Source organism: Anas platyrhynchos, chromosome 11, assembly GCF_047663525.1.
Source record: "Anas platyrhynchos isolate ZD024472 breed Pekin duck chromosome 11, IASCAAS_PekinDuck_T2T, whole genome shotgun sequence".
NCBI classification, from domain to species: domain Eukaryota; kingdom Metazoa; phylum Chordata; class Aves; order Anseriformes; family Anatidae; genus Anas; species Anas platyrhynchos.
The window spans coordinates 15,607,491-15,627,938 of record NC_092597.1 but is presented as its reverse complement, the minus strand read 5'-3'; the positions used below and the strand labels follow the sequence as shown (position 1 = coordinate 15,627,938).

The 20,448-nt window shown below is 36.4% G+C and overlaps 1 protein-coding gene across 10 annotated transcripts in view; it reads right to left on the bottom strand.

Moving 5' to 3' along the window:
- The window catches only part of ADAMTSL3 (ADAMTS like 3), a 188,697-nt gene that overhangs the window by 24,710 nt on the left and 143,539 nt on the right, over window positions 1-20,448 (bottom strand). For all 10 annotated transcript variants that reach the window (XR_005268490.2, XM_027466441.3, XM_027466440.3 and 7 more), the window contains 6 exons: window positions 17,193-17,479; window positions 9,859-9,988; window positions 8,576-8,768; window positions 7,713-7,892; window positions 6,770-6,923; window positions 1,314-2,394 (listed from right to left, as the gene is read on the bottom strand). Coding sequence is in view for 9 of the 10 variants with exons in the window: in XM_027466441.3 (XP_027322242.2) it covers window positions 1,314-2,394; window positions 6,770-6,923; window positions 7,713-7,892; window positions 8,576-8,768; window positions 9,859-9,988; window positions 17,193-17,479 (2,025 nt within the window). In the remaining variant the exon portion in view is untranslated. The remainder of the gene's footprint in view (window positions 1-1,313; window positions 2,395-6,769; window positions 6,924-7,712; window positions 7,893-8,575; window positions 8,769-9,858; window positions 9,989-17,192; window positions 17,480-20,448) is intronic.

Sequence of the window (20,448 nt, the reverse complement as noted above, 5' to 3'; positions counted from 1 at the left end):
AGATGCAATATTATTACTGTCACTGGTTTTTGAGTACACAAATGTATATACATATATGAATATAAATGTATATATGCATTTGTGCATAAGATAGCTTAACATGAAAAAAAAAAAAAAAAAAGGTTGGGAAAGAAAACTTAGTAGCCAATGTATCCTAAGGGCAAGAATATCAGTCTGGGCTAAAATAAAGGCAATTTATGAAAGTAGACATTAGGAATCAAACAGATGCTCACAAATAAACAAAACACCATGATGTCCAAAAAAAACGAAAGTATCACTTGCAACAAATTAGTGGGAAATTATGCACAGTTAACAAAATAAACAACTGGTGGGAGCTACGTGGTTCCATAAACATTTGCACTTTAAAAAATGGTTTGGTTTGGTGTCTTTGCTTTAATTGATAGCCCTGCAGAAGTATATTTTTCTTGGCAGTGTGATTAATCAGTTAAGTATGTTGAGAAATATCCAAAAATGTCTATAATTACAGAATCGTTTTTTTTCATTACTCAAGAGCTAGCTATAATTCTAAGAGGCTCTCCAACAAAGCTAATGTTAGTATTATCAGGTGAGTTTCTAATTTATCAACAATGAGGTATTTGCTCTGTCTTGAGTAAACAACTGAGTATAATACACTTGCTGTACTTGTTCTTCAGGTGTAGTTTTGAAATGAGATAGTATTAGAAGTTTTTCTTTTGCACTGCACTGTCCTTAGCAGAAATTTTTACAAGTTATAAAGTATTAAAAAATTTAAAAAGCTAAAATAAAAAAGTTATTTTTATTATTATTTTTTTTTAATTTAAGTTATGCAGACACAGATATACCTAAAAATTTACTCCATGTTGAAGGATGGTGAAGACACAACTGATATTTTCCCTCCATAAGATGAGGCATAAGAAATACTGCCTTTCATCTATACCACAGCAGAAGTTTTTAATGCGATCTCACTGTATCTGGTATATGAACAAATCCATCCAATAGTCGTCTTAATTTAATTGAGTATAAATCTGTTCATTTTCTGATGCAGCTGAAATGTTTAAGGCAGATCACAAAAACAGCTACATCCAAAATTAACCTAGTAAAAAAAATAATCAATTCTTGCATGTAATATTGTGGAAATGGACACACACTTGGAAGTTAGTAAAACAAAACAACATGACAGACATTTGAAAGAAAACAAATTAAATAAAAAGATGGAAGGCACAGGATTCATGCTTATCTCATTTTTACAGCAGTATATGTTTTAACACTACACAGCAGGGTGTATTTTAACAGTTTATAGTGACATAATTCATTCAAAGAAGATATTTACTTACTTCTCAGAGGATTTTAATGTCTCCCCATCTTTTGTCCAAGTATATTTCACTTCACTAATACCAGCTGTTTCACACAGTAGATTGACAGCATGAGTATTTTTGGTCAGAAAAACTGTATTTCCAATTCGTACAGTTACTGTTTTGTTAAAGGAAACTCCAGGAATTTCCCTTTGCCTCATAATAACTGGAACCTTCTGGTCCAACATTAATTTATCAACAGCTTTTGTGCTAAAATGTTCAGATTTGTTTGGTGATTTGCCTGTGAATTTTGAGGCAAATTTCTCATCCTGGGCCCCCTTCCATTTTTCAGTGGTTGGTTGTGGAAGCCTAGATAATTCAGCAATTAATTGATAAATGACCTGGGATGCCAAGTCATCATTGACTTCTCCAGTTTCAATGAGCTGACTCATGTTGCTTATTAGTTCTTCAAACTGCACGGTATCCATGCTGTAGGCACCTTGGAGAACTGCTGCCTCCACTCGTTTATTCTTGAATTCTCGAGAGCTAAATTCTTCTGCTGAATTACTCCCAAAGGTTTCAAGATTTCTCAGAAATGGTTGATCATTTACTTGCCTGTCACCCAGATAGAGCTCATTCTTCTTACTCCACATTTGCCACATTTTGCTCATTTTATGCCATTTGGCACCAAAGCTGTTGGCCTCGTTGTGATCTACATTAGCAGTTTCACTGGCATGTTTTCTAAGATTTGGTGGTTCTATCAGTCTGTTATCAGTACCAATGAGTTTGAGTACAAATGTTTCGTGCACAGAGCCTGCAATACACCGGTACACACCGATATCAGTTGCTTCAAGACAATGTATTTTCAGTGACCCTGACTTGGTGATGCCAAGTCTTTTAGAGTTTTGTAAATGTTGTCCATCTTTCTCCCATCGGATAAGTGATTTCTGGAATCTTCGTACAGGGCACTTAATTACAACAGATGTTTTTGGAAGTAAGTATGCTCGGCTTCCTATGGTAAAATTGATGCGCTTCTCTTGTCTGGTCTGAATATAGACTCGGTGTATACTGAGAATCTGAGGTCCATGAGCAGAATACTTTTCTGGAAGCTTTGGTTTAATCTCTGAAAGAAAACTAAGTGTTGAAAAGTATCTAATCATTGGCACTCATGCTTACAAAATCTGCTTTTCACAGAATGCTTGACGGAATTTTTCCTGACTTTGTTCAAGTCAGATTGCAAAATGTTGAGCTTTTATCTAAGTCACAAAAATGCAAGAAAATGAACAACATGAAACCATAACATTCCCCTGCTCCAGCCAAGAATTCTATTACTTCTTCCCCAAAACTCCCAACAATGAGAAGATACCGACTATGTATACTTATATGAAGGACATAGATGGTGCACACATACCTAAATGTATACTGAGATATATTATATATTATTTTATATTATATACATAATCCTATTATGGTTATGTTTCCTATTGCTGCCTCAGAAAGGCTAGGCATGAAGGGAATGGAAAAAGTGAATCAAAAATTTGAACACATTATTACTTTCCCTACATTAGAGAACTGTCAAGTGTGGAACGACCTAAATAAAACAAAATCCATCTGAAAAGCAAGACTCCCCTTGACTGTTATTTAAATTGTTGGCTGGCCTTGCTTGTTGTCTGCCTGACTGAAGCCAAACAGCGACATAGGAGGTGAAAGAAGCAGTCAATGAAGACACAGTACATGTAACAAGCAGAGCCACCCTGTAATCACTGACTGAGGGTAATTTCTTCAGGTTGAAAGATGAGGTGTTCACAGCGCTATGCCAAGAATGAAGAGAGGGAAGTGAGGAAAGAGAAAAGTCAAAACTTGGAGAGGCCAAACACAGTCATCAGATGAATTGACAAAAGCAGACAATACTGCATAAAGCTTCATGCAGACAGGGTACAGAGACACTGGGTATTACAAAGCTCCTCCTGCATCCTACTGCAGACAGCTGGATGTAGAAAGGTTTCCAGGGTGCTGCTTAAATGCTACCACCACAAGCAGGCTTTCCCAGAAGTGGCCGGGTAGGCACACAGGAGGCAACAGCAGAATGACTGCAATGTTTCAGATACCACTGTGTTGACTCACTGCTGGCAAGTACTGTGCCCTGCTTTGATCAGGAGAACTAATCTGACTGAAAAAGCACTAGGTAGGTGAGAAACAAAGCAATCTAGGAGGGGAGCAAGGGCATGCACCCCCTGAGCTCATTCCATGCACAATGAAACTGGCCAGCTGGGAAGAGTCGGGAAACACTCTACACTGGTGCTAGAAAACAATTCAATCGTATTTGGTGACCCAGCCTTTTGGTATTTGACAGAAAAACACTGAGCCTGCAGAATGAGTTGATGAGCCAGAAAATGGACACAAATAAAAATGCTCCTCAATTGCCTGAATTTGAAATCATTACTACTATTCCACTTGGTAGGTACAGAAATAAAATGACAACCACATTGATGGCACACAAACGATATTTGAAAAACTGCATGCTTCTTAATATACATATGCTTCAAATATGCTGTGAAGAAATAGGTGAAAAGCTAAATGTTTCAAGCATTCAATAAGTGTGTACACTATATGAACTACACCCTAGAGTGCATTCTTATGCTTATAAAACAAAATGGTTATTTTCAATGTTTTGGGTAATGAGTTCAGACCAGTGGGGATATCATGGTTTCATAATTACTCAGCTTTTATATCAGTTTTTGTTATCCAGATACATGGTTCCCTCAACCATTTCACATAGTACAACAAATAAATTGCTTTAGGCACTTAGTTTACTAAAATTATTAAACTAGTGTCCTGTTTTTAATAAGTTATTGGGCCCCAAATATTTATTTTTAGGGAAATGTTCCAATATTAAATCTTCGATTTCCAAAATCCAACTTACAGACACAGTAAGTGTAACTTTAAACACACAAATTAAAATACTTCAGGCTGTGCTCTGTTTACACTAGTTATTCCAACATGGAATTAAATCCAGTGCACACTTATAAATATGTTAACAAGTCTCATCCATTTCTTCTTTTTTTAAAAAAAAAAGAAAGAAAGAAAGACCACTAACTCTCATTAGCAGTTCAACACTAAAGGGTGTGTATATTTTTACTGGTGACTGGTGAGCAAGATTAGGAGTGAAACAAAGTTCAGAGCTGTGGATGGCAGGCCATATAAATATATAAAGTCATATAAATATATAAGGCCACATAAGTGTTTCTAGATCCTTAGTATCATCCAGTCTTGCAGCTGCTGAGGTAATGGACTGTTTGGGAGAGTTTTTTCTACGAGGTAAATCTCACTTAATGATTAGATTGTACTGGAGCCATTGGACCTCATTATCACCTGGTACAAATCCATCTGAGTCTATGACCTCTAATGGTCCTGTGCAGCTTTAGCTGGGCGTCAGGTCCTGGTGACCTCAGGGGTAGATGGGTGTTATTTCCTTTTTCTCAGAGTCAGGAATGTTCTGACTTAATAGGTCCAATATTAAGTAGAAAACTGCTTCAATTACTAGTCCCAAGGTAAAAGATGAAGTATAAAAAGCCCCAGCATTGTCACGAGACAACGAAAATGAAGGAACTCATCTGAGCCGCAGATGAGAACCAAGAACCCCTAAGAGCATGCATGCCATGCATCACACTAAGGTCTGCTTCACTCTTCATTGCTAGCCATCTGCCACCTGAGGGCCATGCTATATCCTGCCTTCTATCCGCTCCCCCTTCTGGGGGGCCTGAACCCACAGCTGCAGGAGGAGGAATGCCTCCTGCACGTTACTGTGCATCCAAAGCCTGCTGCTGCTGCTTCTGCCCTGGCTCCTTCTGCAAAATTCAGATTGAAACTAGAGGTATGGACATGTCTCATGCCTTCCCCTGCCCTCCTGCTCTGTACTTGCCATGCAGACCTGAGCTGCAGGGCCTCCCTTGCTGCAAACAGTTCTGGAGATGAAGGGAGAGAACAGTGGGATCACTTTGGTCACTTTGATCCATATTCATTCAGTTCAGTCACATTCCCTATGCAGCCCAGTGTCCTGCTTTTTTGGCACTGTGGTGGAAGCTGACAATGTAATTTTAATATCAGTCTGTGCTATGCAATTTGCAAACCAGCTATACTGCCATTCAACTATCCACAATTAATTAAATTCAGATAGATATGCAGCTCAAAATATTTTATTAAACCTTATGCCAAGGACATTCCTGAAAGTCCACAGGGCTTTATTTAAGTGGAGTTTTGAACCTCAGGATTTTGGCATGTTAATCTGAAATGCAGGCCAGGAAAAGAAGTTTCATATTATGTATGAATCAGTAATTATTCTATTTCTTATTTTGTTTTGTGAATAATTTTTAAAGCAAAGCCTCAAAATTTATAAAGTAGCTGTTTCTTGATAGCACTATGGATTGGGTCAAAACATGTCTATCTTTGTGATCTGTGATCAAAAGCAGGCCACTAATGAAAGATTTTGGTTTTCCTCATCCCCATACCTAAAAAGTGATAGTCTCCTTTTTTTCCTTTCTGTTCAGCTCCCTGCTCCCCAAACCTACAAAATGATACTCTCGTTTACAAAGGAAGGGAGAGGCCAAGTTTTGTCTTAATGAAACAGCATTTAGAACTGCTCATTGTAAATTACTGTATGTAATTGAACATACATTATCACGAAATCATAGAATGGTTTGGCTTGGAAGGAACCTTAAAGATCATCTAATTCCAACTCCCCCTGCCATGGGCAGGGACAACTCCCACTAGACCATTATATTGGCAAGGTATTTCCATGGCAGTTACACATATGCAATTTGTACAACTACCATCAGTATCATTACCAGATTGTGCCCAAATTATACAATTCCTATAGACAGCTTTTTCTTAATAGGTTTTTATATACAGTAATAAAAATACTGTGATTTTTTATTTAGTTAGTTAGTTATTTTGTTTACTGTCATCAATTCCTATAAAACTCATGAGACTGGGATTCTCATTTCTATAAGGAATGACAGAAATTACACCTACAGTTATCACTGGCACAGAATGTCGGGTTTTGAATTCAACTGTACTAGACTAAATGTCCAGTGTAATACAAACATGCAATGAAAACACAAGCCAGAACTGGATTCTTATCTTTTCTAACATCCTTTGAAATTTATACTCAATTGACGGATGTTTTCACAGTTGGGATACTGTAAAGGATAAAAGAAAAAAATCAACAAATTTAGGTGAGTATGAGTGTGAGAGGTACATAACATTAAAGTGTATTCAGAAACTACTTCTTTAGATCCTGACCTTTATTTGTGACTGGAACAAAATAAATTAAGAGCAAACCTGTTATCACTGGTCTAGTAATTATGACATTCCATTTATGCCAGATTAGTAATGTTATGAAAGTATAGGGAGATGAGTGAATTAACCTGTGTACAGATATTTCTTTATAAATATATCGTTCCAAATCAACAGGAAACTACATAAAGTAACATACTTACTGTTGCAGGCATTCATCTGACAAGACCTTACAAGCAGTGAAGGAGACAGACCACTACACATTGATCCATTTAATGCAACATATTGGCCCTTTGCTGTTCGGTTTTGGCAGGCAACTTTCCTTCTCTGGATTCCAACACCGCAGCTTACTGAGCACTGTGAAAGGAAGGATGCAAACTAAACTTGCTGTCCCATGCCACACATACTAATTTTAAACAGTTAGAGAGAGACAGAGAGAGAGCTCTCTTCTCCATATGAATCCTTGTGTTATCCAGACATTAAACCCTCTGCACTTTTCCAAGCAATAAGATTATAAGATATCTAACTTGTTCCAGCAAGCAACTCGGGAACAATTAAAATAACATGACAGTATTTCTTTATGTCCAACCATGGGGAGAACAGACCAATGTGATCTATTATCTCAGAGAAACAAATCAGCACATTCTAAAGAGTCTGTGTCAAGTCTCTCAGCCCATTCTCCTAGTTCATATTGCACAAGCTTGAATTGCAGCTTCTAAATGCCCTCCTATAAATCTTTTTGAACAGGGAGTGGTAGCATGCTTACATTAAATGGGAAAGGAGAAAACATGATGCAAAGATTTTCTTTTAAGAAGCTGTACTATGAAATAATTGATAGCTAAAATATCAAATATTAAATACCAAACTATGTCTGGCAGAACGCATGCAACGCATTGTAGCTTTTGTTTCAGCAACCCAAACACAACTCTGGAAGAGGGACATAAACAGTCTGATTGTAGGCAGGGGTGCACAACAACTGTACACACAGTTTAGTCCAGGTATGTACGTGTCTTGCAAAACACTCAGCTACCCTGTGAGTTTACTACTCCAATCATCACTAGTCACCCAAGTAGAATTCTATAGAGATCATGTTGCAATTGAAGGTTTTAGAGCCCTCCCCCCCCCGCCTTATTGGGGGCTACTCACCTTGGACCATTCTCCTACAATGAGCTGAGGAGGACAGTCAACTTTTGCACATGGTTTAGTAGTTGGCAATTTAGGTTCCTGGCAGGTGTTGTCGGAGAGTTTCAGAAAGCTTCCGTCTGTCAACAGCTGCTTACAGTACACTTTGCGGGTCTGGATCCCTCCTCCACAAGTACGTGAGCACTAAGAAAAGAACATAGCGTGTAGACCTGTATGTATGTCTGTGCTTATGTATCACACCATTATTGCACATAAACACTACAAGGCTCCCCATAGTTATACACACTTGAAATATGACATCTAGTTTCAATTAAAAAGCAAGCAGCTTGTAGAAAATTCTTCGGCTAAAATGTTTAGTTAGTATATTAGAAATTAGGAGAACCTAACCCATCTGAATGCAATTAAGTAGCAGAAATCTTAAAGAAAACATGCATTTTACACGTAGATCTGACCATGCCCTGCATCAGTTAATATACCTACTGTGAGTTAGGAAATGTTCTTGAGTTAAATAAACATACAAACATCTCCAAAAGTATATTATTGCATTTGCAGAGTATAGGAAGAGAGGTGATGTTTGGAGTAACTGATATCCAGCATTTTGAAATCCTTTAAAAAAAGGAAACAAAACAAACAAACAAACAAAAAAACCACCAACAACTTACCACCTCATCCTGTCAGTATTCACTGGCATAGCAGTGAAAAGAGGTATTTTTGATTCTGGATTGATTTATTCTAACAGAATTAGTTAAAACTCTTAAATTCAATGTCTAGAAGCTATGTTCTATGTTATTCAGGCTAGAAAATTTGAAGTACCTAACCAGAGGAACACTGCTTGCATTTAAACTGTTTCCATAACCCAGTCATACCTGTTGCCATTCCTCAACATGCCAAACAGGGGGACAATCAATCTGGTTGCAGGCTTGCAAAGAATGAGGCTTTTTGTCTTTGCAATCCTCAGTAGCAACAGTAGGCCCTCCTGGATGATGGCAGTATACGTCTCTCGTCTGTATCCCAACTCCACAGGTAGCTGAGCACCGTCTCCAGGGACCGGTTTGCCACCTGTTCCAAGAACACAGCCAAAAGATCATGTTTTAGCAACTCACTTTGGGTAAGGAGAAATCAAACCCAAACAGAACCTAGCAAAAAATAACTGAAGGCATATTTTTTGATAGATGAATGAAACACCTCATTGGTTTGGCTGGTAGGCCAAACTAGATTTATAAACTTACCAGGAAGGAAGAAATGCACAAGTATTCACAATAAAGTAATAGACTTATGTCAAAGCAAATTTATTTGACTCCAGAATTTACTTGAAGAATGCTTCTCATGAAAAGACATGCACACACACAAAAAGAAACAAAACCAAGAAATAAATAATAAAAAAAAATAGCCTGTTGGCAACCTGATGACATTTACTTTTATAAATGTAAATATGTAAATAGACCTTTCTTACATTTACAAAACTTTAATTGTGTATACATTTTCTATAAAACATCCTGTTCCTGTTAACTTTTATTCCCTACATTTAGCAGGGGGTGGTTTCTGCAAACACATTTTAGAAACAATATGCAAAGGATCAGGGATGTCAGAGATCAAAAATGGGTAAATAAGGCAACACATGTCAAAATTTCACATATGGCCCTTAGAAGTGACCAAACTAGCTAAGTTTACGTGGATTTTGACTTTTTTTTTTTTTTTTTTTTTTTTTCTTTTCTCAGGATCTCCATGCACATATAAAAAATCTGTAAGAACTAGATGGGGCTACTAAAAAGGCATAAAATTAGGATAACTTTAAATCATAATTTCAGTATATTTTTTTATTCAGTAAGAATTGAAAGTAAATATACTTTGGTTTTTAGTGAAAATTTTCAAACAGTTAAAGCTGTTTTTCCAGCTCTGGAGAACATCCACACAGAAGAGATTTCCCTGTTTAATTAGTGAGAAGTAAAGAGTGGAAAAAGAGTGAAGAAAAAAAAAATCACAATCCATCATCAAACACAATCCAAAAATTTTGTTAAAGACAGAAGTAGTGAAATTTCATCCCAAAACAAGATCACAGTCTTGCAATCTGGACCTTTTCTGAGAAAATCAATGTATATTTAAGTTATGTTGTGGCAAAGAAATGGTTAATTTCATTATTACAGTGTACCTTGGAGGACAAAGCTTGATATTGCAAGCCCGAGTCATTGGTGGAGGTCTCTTGGAATTGTCACACAGGGTTTCATTGACGGCTTGTTTTGTTTCTACATGCAAACACATCGCAATGGCTTCTTGTGTTCCTGGATTAAAAAGGAAAACATTCATGAAACATTGAAGACAGATGAGATTTCTGTAAAGCTTACTCTTGAATAATACTCAGTAAAAAAGCTCCAAACACTGAATGTGATGGCAGGCTTAAAAGTAACCTCTCAAATCAATACCAACACTGAGATAATTTATCCATTTAATCTTCAAAATGTATTCATGAATTATATGTAGCAACTGTGCCTGTGATATTTAAAATGCTTGCTTTGACTTTCTACCTCTTTGAAAACCACCAGAAAATATACTCTCTCTCCCTCTCTCCACCAGCAGATTCTACATCTGCCTGGCTGTATAATGGTCTCAGGCCAACTAACGGTGTCATTGCCAAAACCAGGGTACAGGCGATACCTTCTCACTAACCTTGAATTTAAGGAGCCAGAGATCTGTGAAAGATGTAATAAAAAATGCAGAAAACTTGCAAAACAAAAATCAGGAGAATGGGTGTCTAAACATAGCCTGTATGACAAAGGTCCAAAGAGGTGTGATAGTTTTGCTGAAGGCAGCAAATCAGACCCAGTCTTGAGTTTTCCTTACTCATGACCATTCTTGGCACCTTCTCATCTGCAGCTCTTAAGACCTGGATCTTATTACTGAAGCATGAAAGATTACTAATACTCAAATTTCTATGAGTTGAAAATGAAATGTAATAGAATTTTGCTTTAGAACAAGTCAGCTTAGCAAATGCACCTTTAGTGAACTTTTTAAAATTACTATTTTAAAACTTTTTAACTATCCAATCTTATATATCATTGTTTAGTATGGAAGCCTTGCTCCATTTCAAAGCTCACCCATATGTACACAAAAGACAGGACAGCTTGTGAAGTACTTTGAGCATCCTGTGTATCTGGGATGTTCTACGTGAGCAATGTTAACGATCATAATCCCATAGAACAGAAAAGCACTGAAATGCTGAGATCTATATTTTGCTGCTTCCAGGTAAAAATGGGTTCTAAAGACTCAAAGTTGAAAGAGCTTAAATCCATTTCCTTATCCTTCACCTATCTCTAGTGATTTTGTAAGGATACATAGCTGCTTTCAGCAGCAGCTTTTATTTCTTTTCTTATGAGCAACTTATAAGGTTTCAAAAGGGGTTGCATTTCTAACTAGAAACCTTCACTAACCACTTCATGGTATCACCTATGACGTTACCTCAACATGACCGCTATTGCTACACAGAGGCTACTACAAGTACTCCTGTTTCTGTGTCAACTGTACATCAGGAAAGGTTTCTTGGCTGATCGTTAGCTGCTCTGGTCTCAGTGGGCTTGTTGATGGATCCGACACAAAATTCTGTGTCCATGCCAAGGGTCCATATTTCTCCATCTTTTACAACACATTCATGAACTCTGTCATTCTTTTCATGAGCCAACAGTTCCTTCCACTTATAAATAATTCCGATGTACTCCAGCAAACAAGCCAGCCCAGGTCATGATCCTTCTCTGTGACACTTAAACTGGTCCAACTACTTCAGACACTTCAACAGGTATAGACCAGCAGTGATTTTTCACAATAACATACATTCCAATTTTTTTAGGCTCTCTGGTAGACCTCTAGATCCCCTGTGGGACTCATTTGCAGTTCAGAAAGACCTTGTTATATAAATGTTTTGACTACATCTACAAACTAATGAATTTTTATAGAACAGAAGACCTGACCTTTAATATGATTGACAATCTATTCATTGCTATTACATCAAAGTATTGATAATTACATTAAAATAGAACACACACATTGAGTATAACATACTTCACTGTCAGAGCTGAGAGTAAGCCTTTAACAAAGACCATAAGGCAATAAACACAGACATGAAAAAGCTCAAGCAAAAGAAACCTGTAAATACATGCTTTCTAGAACTCTACTATTTTTTCCAAGCTGACTACCATGATAATCAAAAGTTTTCTGTCCAGCTCTCCCCATGTGTTTCTTTAACCAGAGCAGCTTCCCTGTCCCCTTACGTACATAGGAAATGCCCACCTGACAGTCTGCAGGTGAGAAACAAAGTTTTATAAATTGTCTTTTGGCAGAAGGAGCTTATGAACGACATTACCAGGCAAGCAGTGAAGCACACATAAAGCATCCACATAATTTCTATTTTCAGTCTAAAACTACTCTGTGCTACGCACCTTCAACTTTGCTGATCTCACTGCATTCCTGTGGGAAAACTATACTCAGACGTGATGTTGCTCTAGACCAGGTTGTGATAAGTAATATCTTCTTAATATCTCACACAAAGGAGGAGAATGAAATGAAATTCCATTCAGACCATCTAAGTCAGCAGTAATCCCACTGGAACTTTATATCACGGTGTTATAAAAACTAAATTGGTCAGCCAAATGAACAAAAGGCATGTCATACCAGGTGACTGCAGCTTGCCACCTGGAGTTCATTAAACCACTTCTGCCTTTCAGCACAACCTACCTAGCTTTCACTGTGTTACCAGAATAAAGCATTGATAATGTTGTGTATCCTTCATTTGACTTAACTACAGGGCACAAACTGAAGTAGTGATTCCTCCCCATGGGGGCCTTATTTCAAGAAAAACTGCAGCCTGATTTCATGCTGTAAGGACAAAACATATATTGCAGAGCTGTTAAAACATCCTCCTTCCTGTTCCTTGGTTTTCAGTTTAAGGGCTCTATTCAATAAATAACTACACCTAATTGATGCAGCATTTGCTTGAGCTTAGTTGTCAAAACGTCTCAACAATTAATCAGATTTCTCACCCCAAACTATAATTTTACATTAGTTGGGAACTTCAATCGTGGATAAATTTCTTATTCTATGTAAATTGGAAAATGGAAAAATCCATTATTCAAACAAGCAATGTTTTATATGTATGACTTTCTTGGCTTATAATATAAACATAGTAGATAATTTAACTAAAACATTATGTATGCAGCAGGGAACATTAAGTATTTTTACAGTAATCTGATGCACTATTGTAGTAATTATCCTACTATTCAGTGAAATAGAATATTTTCTATTTTAACCCAGCATTCAAACCACATACATTTACATTCTTTTACAAGCTTTTCTGTGCAGTGAAATATACAGTGTATGAAGCTGTTTTAAAAGATCAGAATGCTTGGAAATAAAAGAAAAATCACAGACTTTTTGTTTCTGCCTTTCATTTATGTATTTAAGAGTAAAAAGAAAATGGGGTTTGAAAGTTGCTGTGAGTGTAAGAGGCTGGATGTCTTCAGCTGTGTGCCTGGAAGAGGAAGGACAGACATTTATTTCTATCAGACACTTTCTGTTTGATGACTGCTTAAAAATATGCACTATCAGTTGAAAACAACTCAGAAGAAGTTCCAAGTCTGACATGTGCTTAAGCCTTTCTGTAAATCTATTCACACTGGCAATCCTATTATATGCTCCTTCCGCAAAAGAGTAAACAGCCTCTGTCGTTAATGAAACCAGTTAAAGGAGTAACCAGTTACCAAATTGCCTATAACGATATAGCAAATGATCTTGACTTTATTTGCAAGACTCACAACAGCCATTGTTTTCCTTAAAAAAAAAACTTAAATTTGGCTAGAATCCAGTTTTTTTGTTTGTTTGTTTGTTTTTTTTAAGAATCTCAGGTTTCTTATAAATAAAATAGTAAACTTCTAGCCAATATGGTCCAGACAAGAGCCTGAAAACAAAACTTGACTGCACCCTAAATGTTCCAAAGCCACAACCTATGGGGGAGGGGGAATCAAATAAATAAATAAATAAATAAACAAACAAACAAATAAATAAATAAAAAGGAAGTGCTTAAGTATTTATTTTTAAACTTATTATTTTTAAGCCTATATAATGATTTTGGAGGGCCTGAATCATAATTTTTGAAGTACTTGGAATATAAATAATATTTTAGAACAGAGACCCAGAAAGAGCTTGGTTATTTTTTTATGTGGAGAACATATCCATTTAAAATATTGTAGGCTAGTTAAATGATTGACAACACTAAAAAAATACTACAGTTTACAAGAAAAACATTTATTCTCATCAGGCATACTCATTATTCTGATAATAACTATTGCTTCTCACTCATAATATTATGAAAATTAAACTTGTGCTTATGTTGAAGGCTCTGGCATCAGGACCAAAGTTCTTCATATCGGGGGAAAAAAAACAAAAAAAAACCATTCTGGGAAAATGAGGGCAAATCCTGAGACCTCCAAGCAATTTCTACTATGAAGAATACTCCTAGTCATCTTTGCCGCCAGAGCACACTGTTGGCTTATTTTCAGCTTGGAATTTCTTCAAGTACTGAAGATCTTTAGTTTTCAGGATTGTTACAGTTTCCTACAGGTGTTAAAGGTGATGTCTGCCTGGTGAAAATTAATCTGGACATCTTTTGTTTGTACTCATGGATGAAAGTATTAGTTATGATAGCAGGCATAATATAATGTAGCAGTCCTCAAAGACAGTAAGATTTATAGAACCCAACATGCTGCTTGACAAGCCACACAGATTTGGTGCAGAAAGTACACAAAATGACCCAAGACTTATGTTAGCAATGCTCTAGAACCCCGTAAATAGGGTGAACTGGAAAGTAAAGGTGACGTTAGATAATGTGCTGCAGATTGCTCGCTTTCTGTAATTCTAATACCTCAAAAGCAATGTTACCATGTGCATTTTTACGTTTGGTTTGGAGATAGGCCAGAAGAGAGTTTAAATTAAAAGTCTAGTCTGTATCAAGATTGAAAAAATGAAAAAGAAAGAAAAGTGCAAGTGACAAGCACTGAAGCAGCAGTTCAGTCTTTGCTCATACAGTGGCTATAAACCTTGTAGCCTACTTAGACCCTGCAGACTTTTCCCTCATTCAGAGAGGGGCAAGCACTAAGAAAGGAGGGGGGAAGTCCCAAGGACACAGAAACCCACAGGAATTTATTTTAATAGCCACTGCTAGATACATGCATTCTAGAGAAAAAGTGCCTAATATAATTTACATCACATTGGAATATTCCAAACTCAGACAACATTTATTTCTTGTAACTAAAGAGTTCATCTAATTGAAATGAGATTTGAACATAAAACTTAGCAGAAAGGGATCAGATCCTTTGAACTACACAATGGAAAAATAGTAGACACAGTGAGATCATTAGTTAGTACACTGCAATAAGTTGGAAACAGAAGAGATGTCTGGTTTCCTTAAAACTATTTATCGGCAGGTAATTTTTGGTCTGTTTGAAAGTGTTTGCCAAGGCAGCAAGAAGACCAGAACTGATAGAAGGAAAAAATCACTATTACTTAACTAGCATAGCAGTAAAGGACTTCTGAAGCTGTTCATTGATAAAATATCCTGACAACTTCCCACATTTCCCGGGAGCAGCACGTAAGAAAAATGTCTAGACATAGTACCAGTGATACCACAGAAGTCTCAAGACCAGAAAAAGACATTTACTTTCAAACTTATTTAAATGGCTCATTCCTAACGCACATCAAACAAAAGTTTAGATTATTATGAGCACCTACAGGAAAATTCTGGGTCAGGCAACCTCACAAATTCACCACAGGGCAGAATTCACACTCAACTTCATCAGGAACAAAATTAAGCCAGATACGATTCTGTTCATCAGTCATTTTGAATTTCCTTTGTACCAGGAAATGAAACTGCTGTCTTCAGTATAACCTCCTTAAATTACCTTTAGTTTGCACTCTAAGTGCAATTTGTGCATGTTTTTGCATGGACAAACTCACATGTGAAAACATTGGCAATGCAAATATGCACATGTAACAGTAGACAAGGATTAGAAATGACTTCAGCCTAGACTTCCACTGATCTTCTCAAAATTCAAAAACTTTGGAATCTTAGAACAACTCTGAGAAAGATATTAGCTAAAAAGTAATAAAATACATTTAAGATGGCAATTAAATGATCTTACATTACAAAAATCACTTGGGATCTGAAATAAACTACAAATTCAGTAGTAATGAAAGCCTCATTTCTGCTTAGTTCTAAAAACAATTCCCTCAAAATGAAGAAAAATAGACACTCAATAGCAATAGCTGTTGCTATCATCACATTGGTATACATACATAGTTGCACTACAGCCTTGCTACCGGTCATGTCCACTGAAGGTAGTGGAAGAATAAGATGCATCACCTTTTGTGCATGTGCTGTTATTGCTATGGATCAGTATTATCAGAAAACAGCCGTAGTAAATGATAAAGGAAGCACTTATCAGCCACTTACCATAGCGTTCAGGGGCATCCATCCCAAATTCTGTCTTCAAGTTTTGAACTGGTGAGTAATACAAAAGAAGACTGCTTTCTATGAGCTCTAGACTGGGCTCTCCACTTCCAATTGTAGCTGCTCTCCCCTTTCCTACATTTTTTATTTCTTCTATGGGTACAACTGTCTTCACTTCCCACTGATGTCATTATTCCTGTCATATATAGGTGTGTTCACAATTCCACTGCCTCCACTTAACACTTCATAACTCACTTCTGTGTTCAGTCCCAAAGTACTGTATGTAGTAGCAACACCAGCAACCTTGTCTAGTTACATGTTCTTAGGACGACAGGGAGATTCGATTACATCCAAAAAGGAATGTGCCTAACTACCTGCAGACAGATGTATGGCACGGAGTTCCTATAGAGTGATATACTGTACCAAGACCTAAACAAATTCCTGTTTGATCTTCAAGCTAGTCAGACTGAAAACAATATATATTACACATAATTTTCTATGTGTAATAATATATAGAAAACATAATTTTGTATTCCTACTCTACTGTAGAAAATTGCAGCATTTTGGAAGATAATGATTAATTAGCAAGGGAATTTATCAGGCCCATCACTGATGCATTAAATGTAGTGTTACCACCAACTGCCTGGCAGCCAAGATTCCTGCAGCAATAAGGCTGAAGAAAGTTTCTCTGGCAAAGAGTTCTTACACCTTACTTAGTCAAATAAACCCTGCTGCTTGAGTGTATGAAATAAAGAAAACGTAACTTAAATTACTCCACCAATAACTTAAAATATATATATATTAAAGTTGAAGCTGCATGTTTTTCTACATATCAGCATAGCTAGTTTGGGTTGACACTAATAGAAGAAACAGTAATTTCAAAAAATTCCAAAACTCTTACAAGTCAGGATTTACAAAAAAAAAAAAAAAAAAAAAAAAAAAAAAAAAAAAAGAGAGAGAGAGAGAGAGAGAAAAGAAAGGTTAAACAAAAGTACCTTCAAGACATGTGGCTGAACAAGGAGTAAAACCAATGTATTCCCAGTCATAAATCACACTCCCATCTTCAGCATGTGAAAATTCTGGTGTGTAGGGGACAGGATCACTGTCACAGGATGGTTGGTGACATACTCGTTCCGTGGGGGGCTTCTCATCTTCACATTCCTCCTCAGGCAGTTCTACCTCGGTCTGAGTAAATGCAAGAAGAATTCGGCACTTCACATCTCGCACCTGTATGCCATTGCCACACGTGGCACTGCATGGAGACCAAGGCTCTGGAATAAACCTGCAAATGATCACAGTGCAATAGAAACATTTAAATTTAACTCCATATACTTGTGTCCAGGTGTGCACAGAGACAGCATAGCTAAAACATAAATGTATGCCTATACACAAAGTAGGCAATGCTTAATACTATTTGATGTTTAAATTGAATGCATAATCAAGTGTGTTATTTTAAACCAGACCATTTCTCAAAATTCAATACATAAGAAAAGATGTAGGATAAAAGGCAAAAGAAAGCAAGAGCAAAAAGAAAAATCATGAAGAACAGGGAAAACTGTATCTTTTTAGGAGGGAAAAAAAAGACTTCACCTAGATCTCTTCACAAACTCTCACAGCAGAAAACGAGGAAAAATTCCATGAAGACATAACTGTACAAAACATTTATCTCCCCAGGTACACAAAGTTAGGCATATACCAGAAGTGTATTTGCTGTCTACTTAAATCTATGAGAAAGGCAATCACCATACATCATACTAATAATCAGAGACCAGAGAGAAGAAAACCACTTTCAAATGTAGCTCTCTCCAGTGTGCAACACCTCAGGCTGTTCTTCAAGATTTAATCTCATAAGAAGCCTCTCATCTTCAATAAAGAGGTCTAACTAGCTGAGTCCATAATCCATCATTTTTATTAGAAGGCGTTTATGCTCCTGATGAACTGTAGTAAAATTTTATTTTACTGATCATGAATTTACTAAATAAAAGTAGCTTTCAGTCTATGATATTCTCTGACTTTGAGGGTCACATTAATATCTGATGATAGTTCTCAATATCACACTAAAGCCATGGGGCTGAATTTCATTAATAAAGTCATCTTAAGTAGCTTTGGGGTACAATTTATAAGAAACCAAATAGAGTTTCACAGAACATTTTTTACAAAGGTTGCAGTTGTACTTTATTATATGCTCAAATACAGATGATGATCAAAATGCAGCTGGCAGATGTTAGAGAACATATTTGACCAATGCTAAAATGTATATGAAAGGAAAAAATCAAGTTAGGATTCAAAGATTTTCTCCTTATCTTTGATTAAGAATACTCTTCCTCTGTACTGTAGGAAAGCTGCCTTAGGAATATAGGAACAGTTGTGTAAGACTGACAAAAAAATGTATTTACAATCTGCATACACAGTAAGCATAGAAAAATGTCAACACAGCGTGGTTGATTCCTTGGAGAGTTTATCATCTTGAGCCAACTAGTTCTTGCCAGTATATACAGAGGAAGAATCAAATATGAAAAAGGAGAACAGATGAGTGGATAGCCTGTGCGGATACTCTAACTCAGTTCATGGCATAGTCACCCAAGCTATCCGTGTGATAGACCCCAAAACAGATTGTTTCCTGTGGAAGAAAAGAATAGCTGTTCTTCCTAATTCTAAGAAAAGTTAAAAGGTAAATAACTATTGCTTAAGGAGAAGTCCCTGACGTACTTCAGTAAAGGACTCTGTATTCCCTGCTCCTACTGAAACCAAGGAAAACTACAAGTGCTTGCCACCTCACAAGTTTGACAACCTTTGAAGTGCATGACCATTTTGTTTTTTTTTGGAAGAGTCTTGTCAAAATGATGGATGGTTGTGTTCTACAGTGGTAAAAAAAAAAAAAAAAAAAAAAAAAAAAAAGAGTAAATGTCGTACAAGTGTAACCTAATGGGTCATTCTGTTCAATGGCAAAGCTAGCAGTGGTCAATGGCCAAATGCTTTTGATAATGAATTCTAAATGAACATCTGTGGGAAAAGATGTGAAGGAAGGATTTCTCTTACTCCAGCAGATAAACTCAGTGTAACCTTTAAATATCAGATTTCACAGTCTTCCCAAATACAGTCATGTAAACTACCTAGGGCAGCCATGGCAAAATCACCCTCATTAAATGAAACACTTCAGCATGTGCCTGACTAAATGTATTAGCAGTCATGAATTCTGTAGGACTGTAACATGCTCGGAGTTAAATTTATGCTTAAGGGTTTTATTGGATCAAAGTCATTGTGCATAGGCTTAAAAAACTCTGATTTCCCTCTCCAAAAATGACCGGTTTCTGTATTAAAAAAAATATAAAAATGTCTATTTGTAGTTATGTATCTAATTTGAAATACAAAATCGATGGACATTCACAGTTGAAAAGAGTTGGTCAGTGTTCTAACCACACCTAAGAGTTTACAGTCTGTAAGCAAGGAATTCTTTTTGGTAAAAGTATGACAGCAACATACCAGAAAAGTGTCAGTTTTGTATACTGTTAGCCGAATGCCTTAAAACATTCCAAAAATAACCTATGATGAATTCTTTTGAAATCCTGTGTAGCTGAAAGGCAATTTTGAACCACAGCAATCCATTCATTCAGCAAACAATTGAAGAAACTCAGAAATATAAAGAAATTCAGAAAATTCTATCCGTTTTTTTTCTGTGACTTATAGCAAGCCTATATTATAATTAAGGCTTTCCTACTGAATATTGATGTCTTTGATTTTACAGTGAAGATTAAAAAAACAAACAAACAAAAAAAAAACACACCCTAAAGTATGTTTTAATCTACCTTGGCATTTGCTAAACTAGTCATGTGATTATTTAGCTATTAAAGTCCTTAATTATAGGTACCTTAAAAAGAAGCCAGTGGAGATGGTTAAAACAACAACAACATTAATAATAAATTATTATTATTTATAATAATAATTGGAGGGTGTGAGAGCTCCAGAGGTTGGCATTATATCTGCATTTTGAGTTCACATTTATTTATTTATTTTTAAGATTTAGTTGTCAACATTTCCTCCACCAAAGACTGTGACAGAGATCATTAAATCAAATTCGATCAACCTTGGAAGTGATATATTTTTTTTATTCAGTGGCATTCACAGCACACGTATGGCAAGGCTTTAGATTTGATACTTCCCTGAAGCAAATAGAAATTCAGTCTTCTTTTGTTGGGCATACACTCAGAGTGATTTCAGGTCAGGATTAAGAAGCATCAAAGCACTTGTATT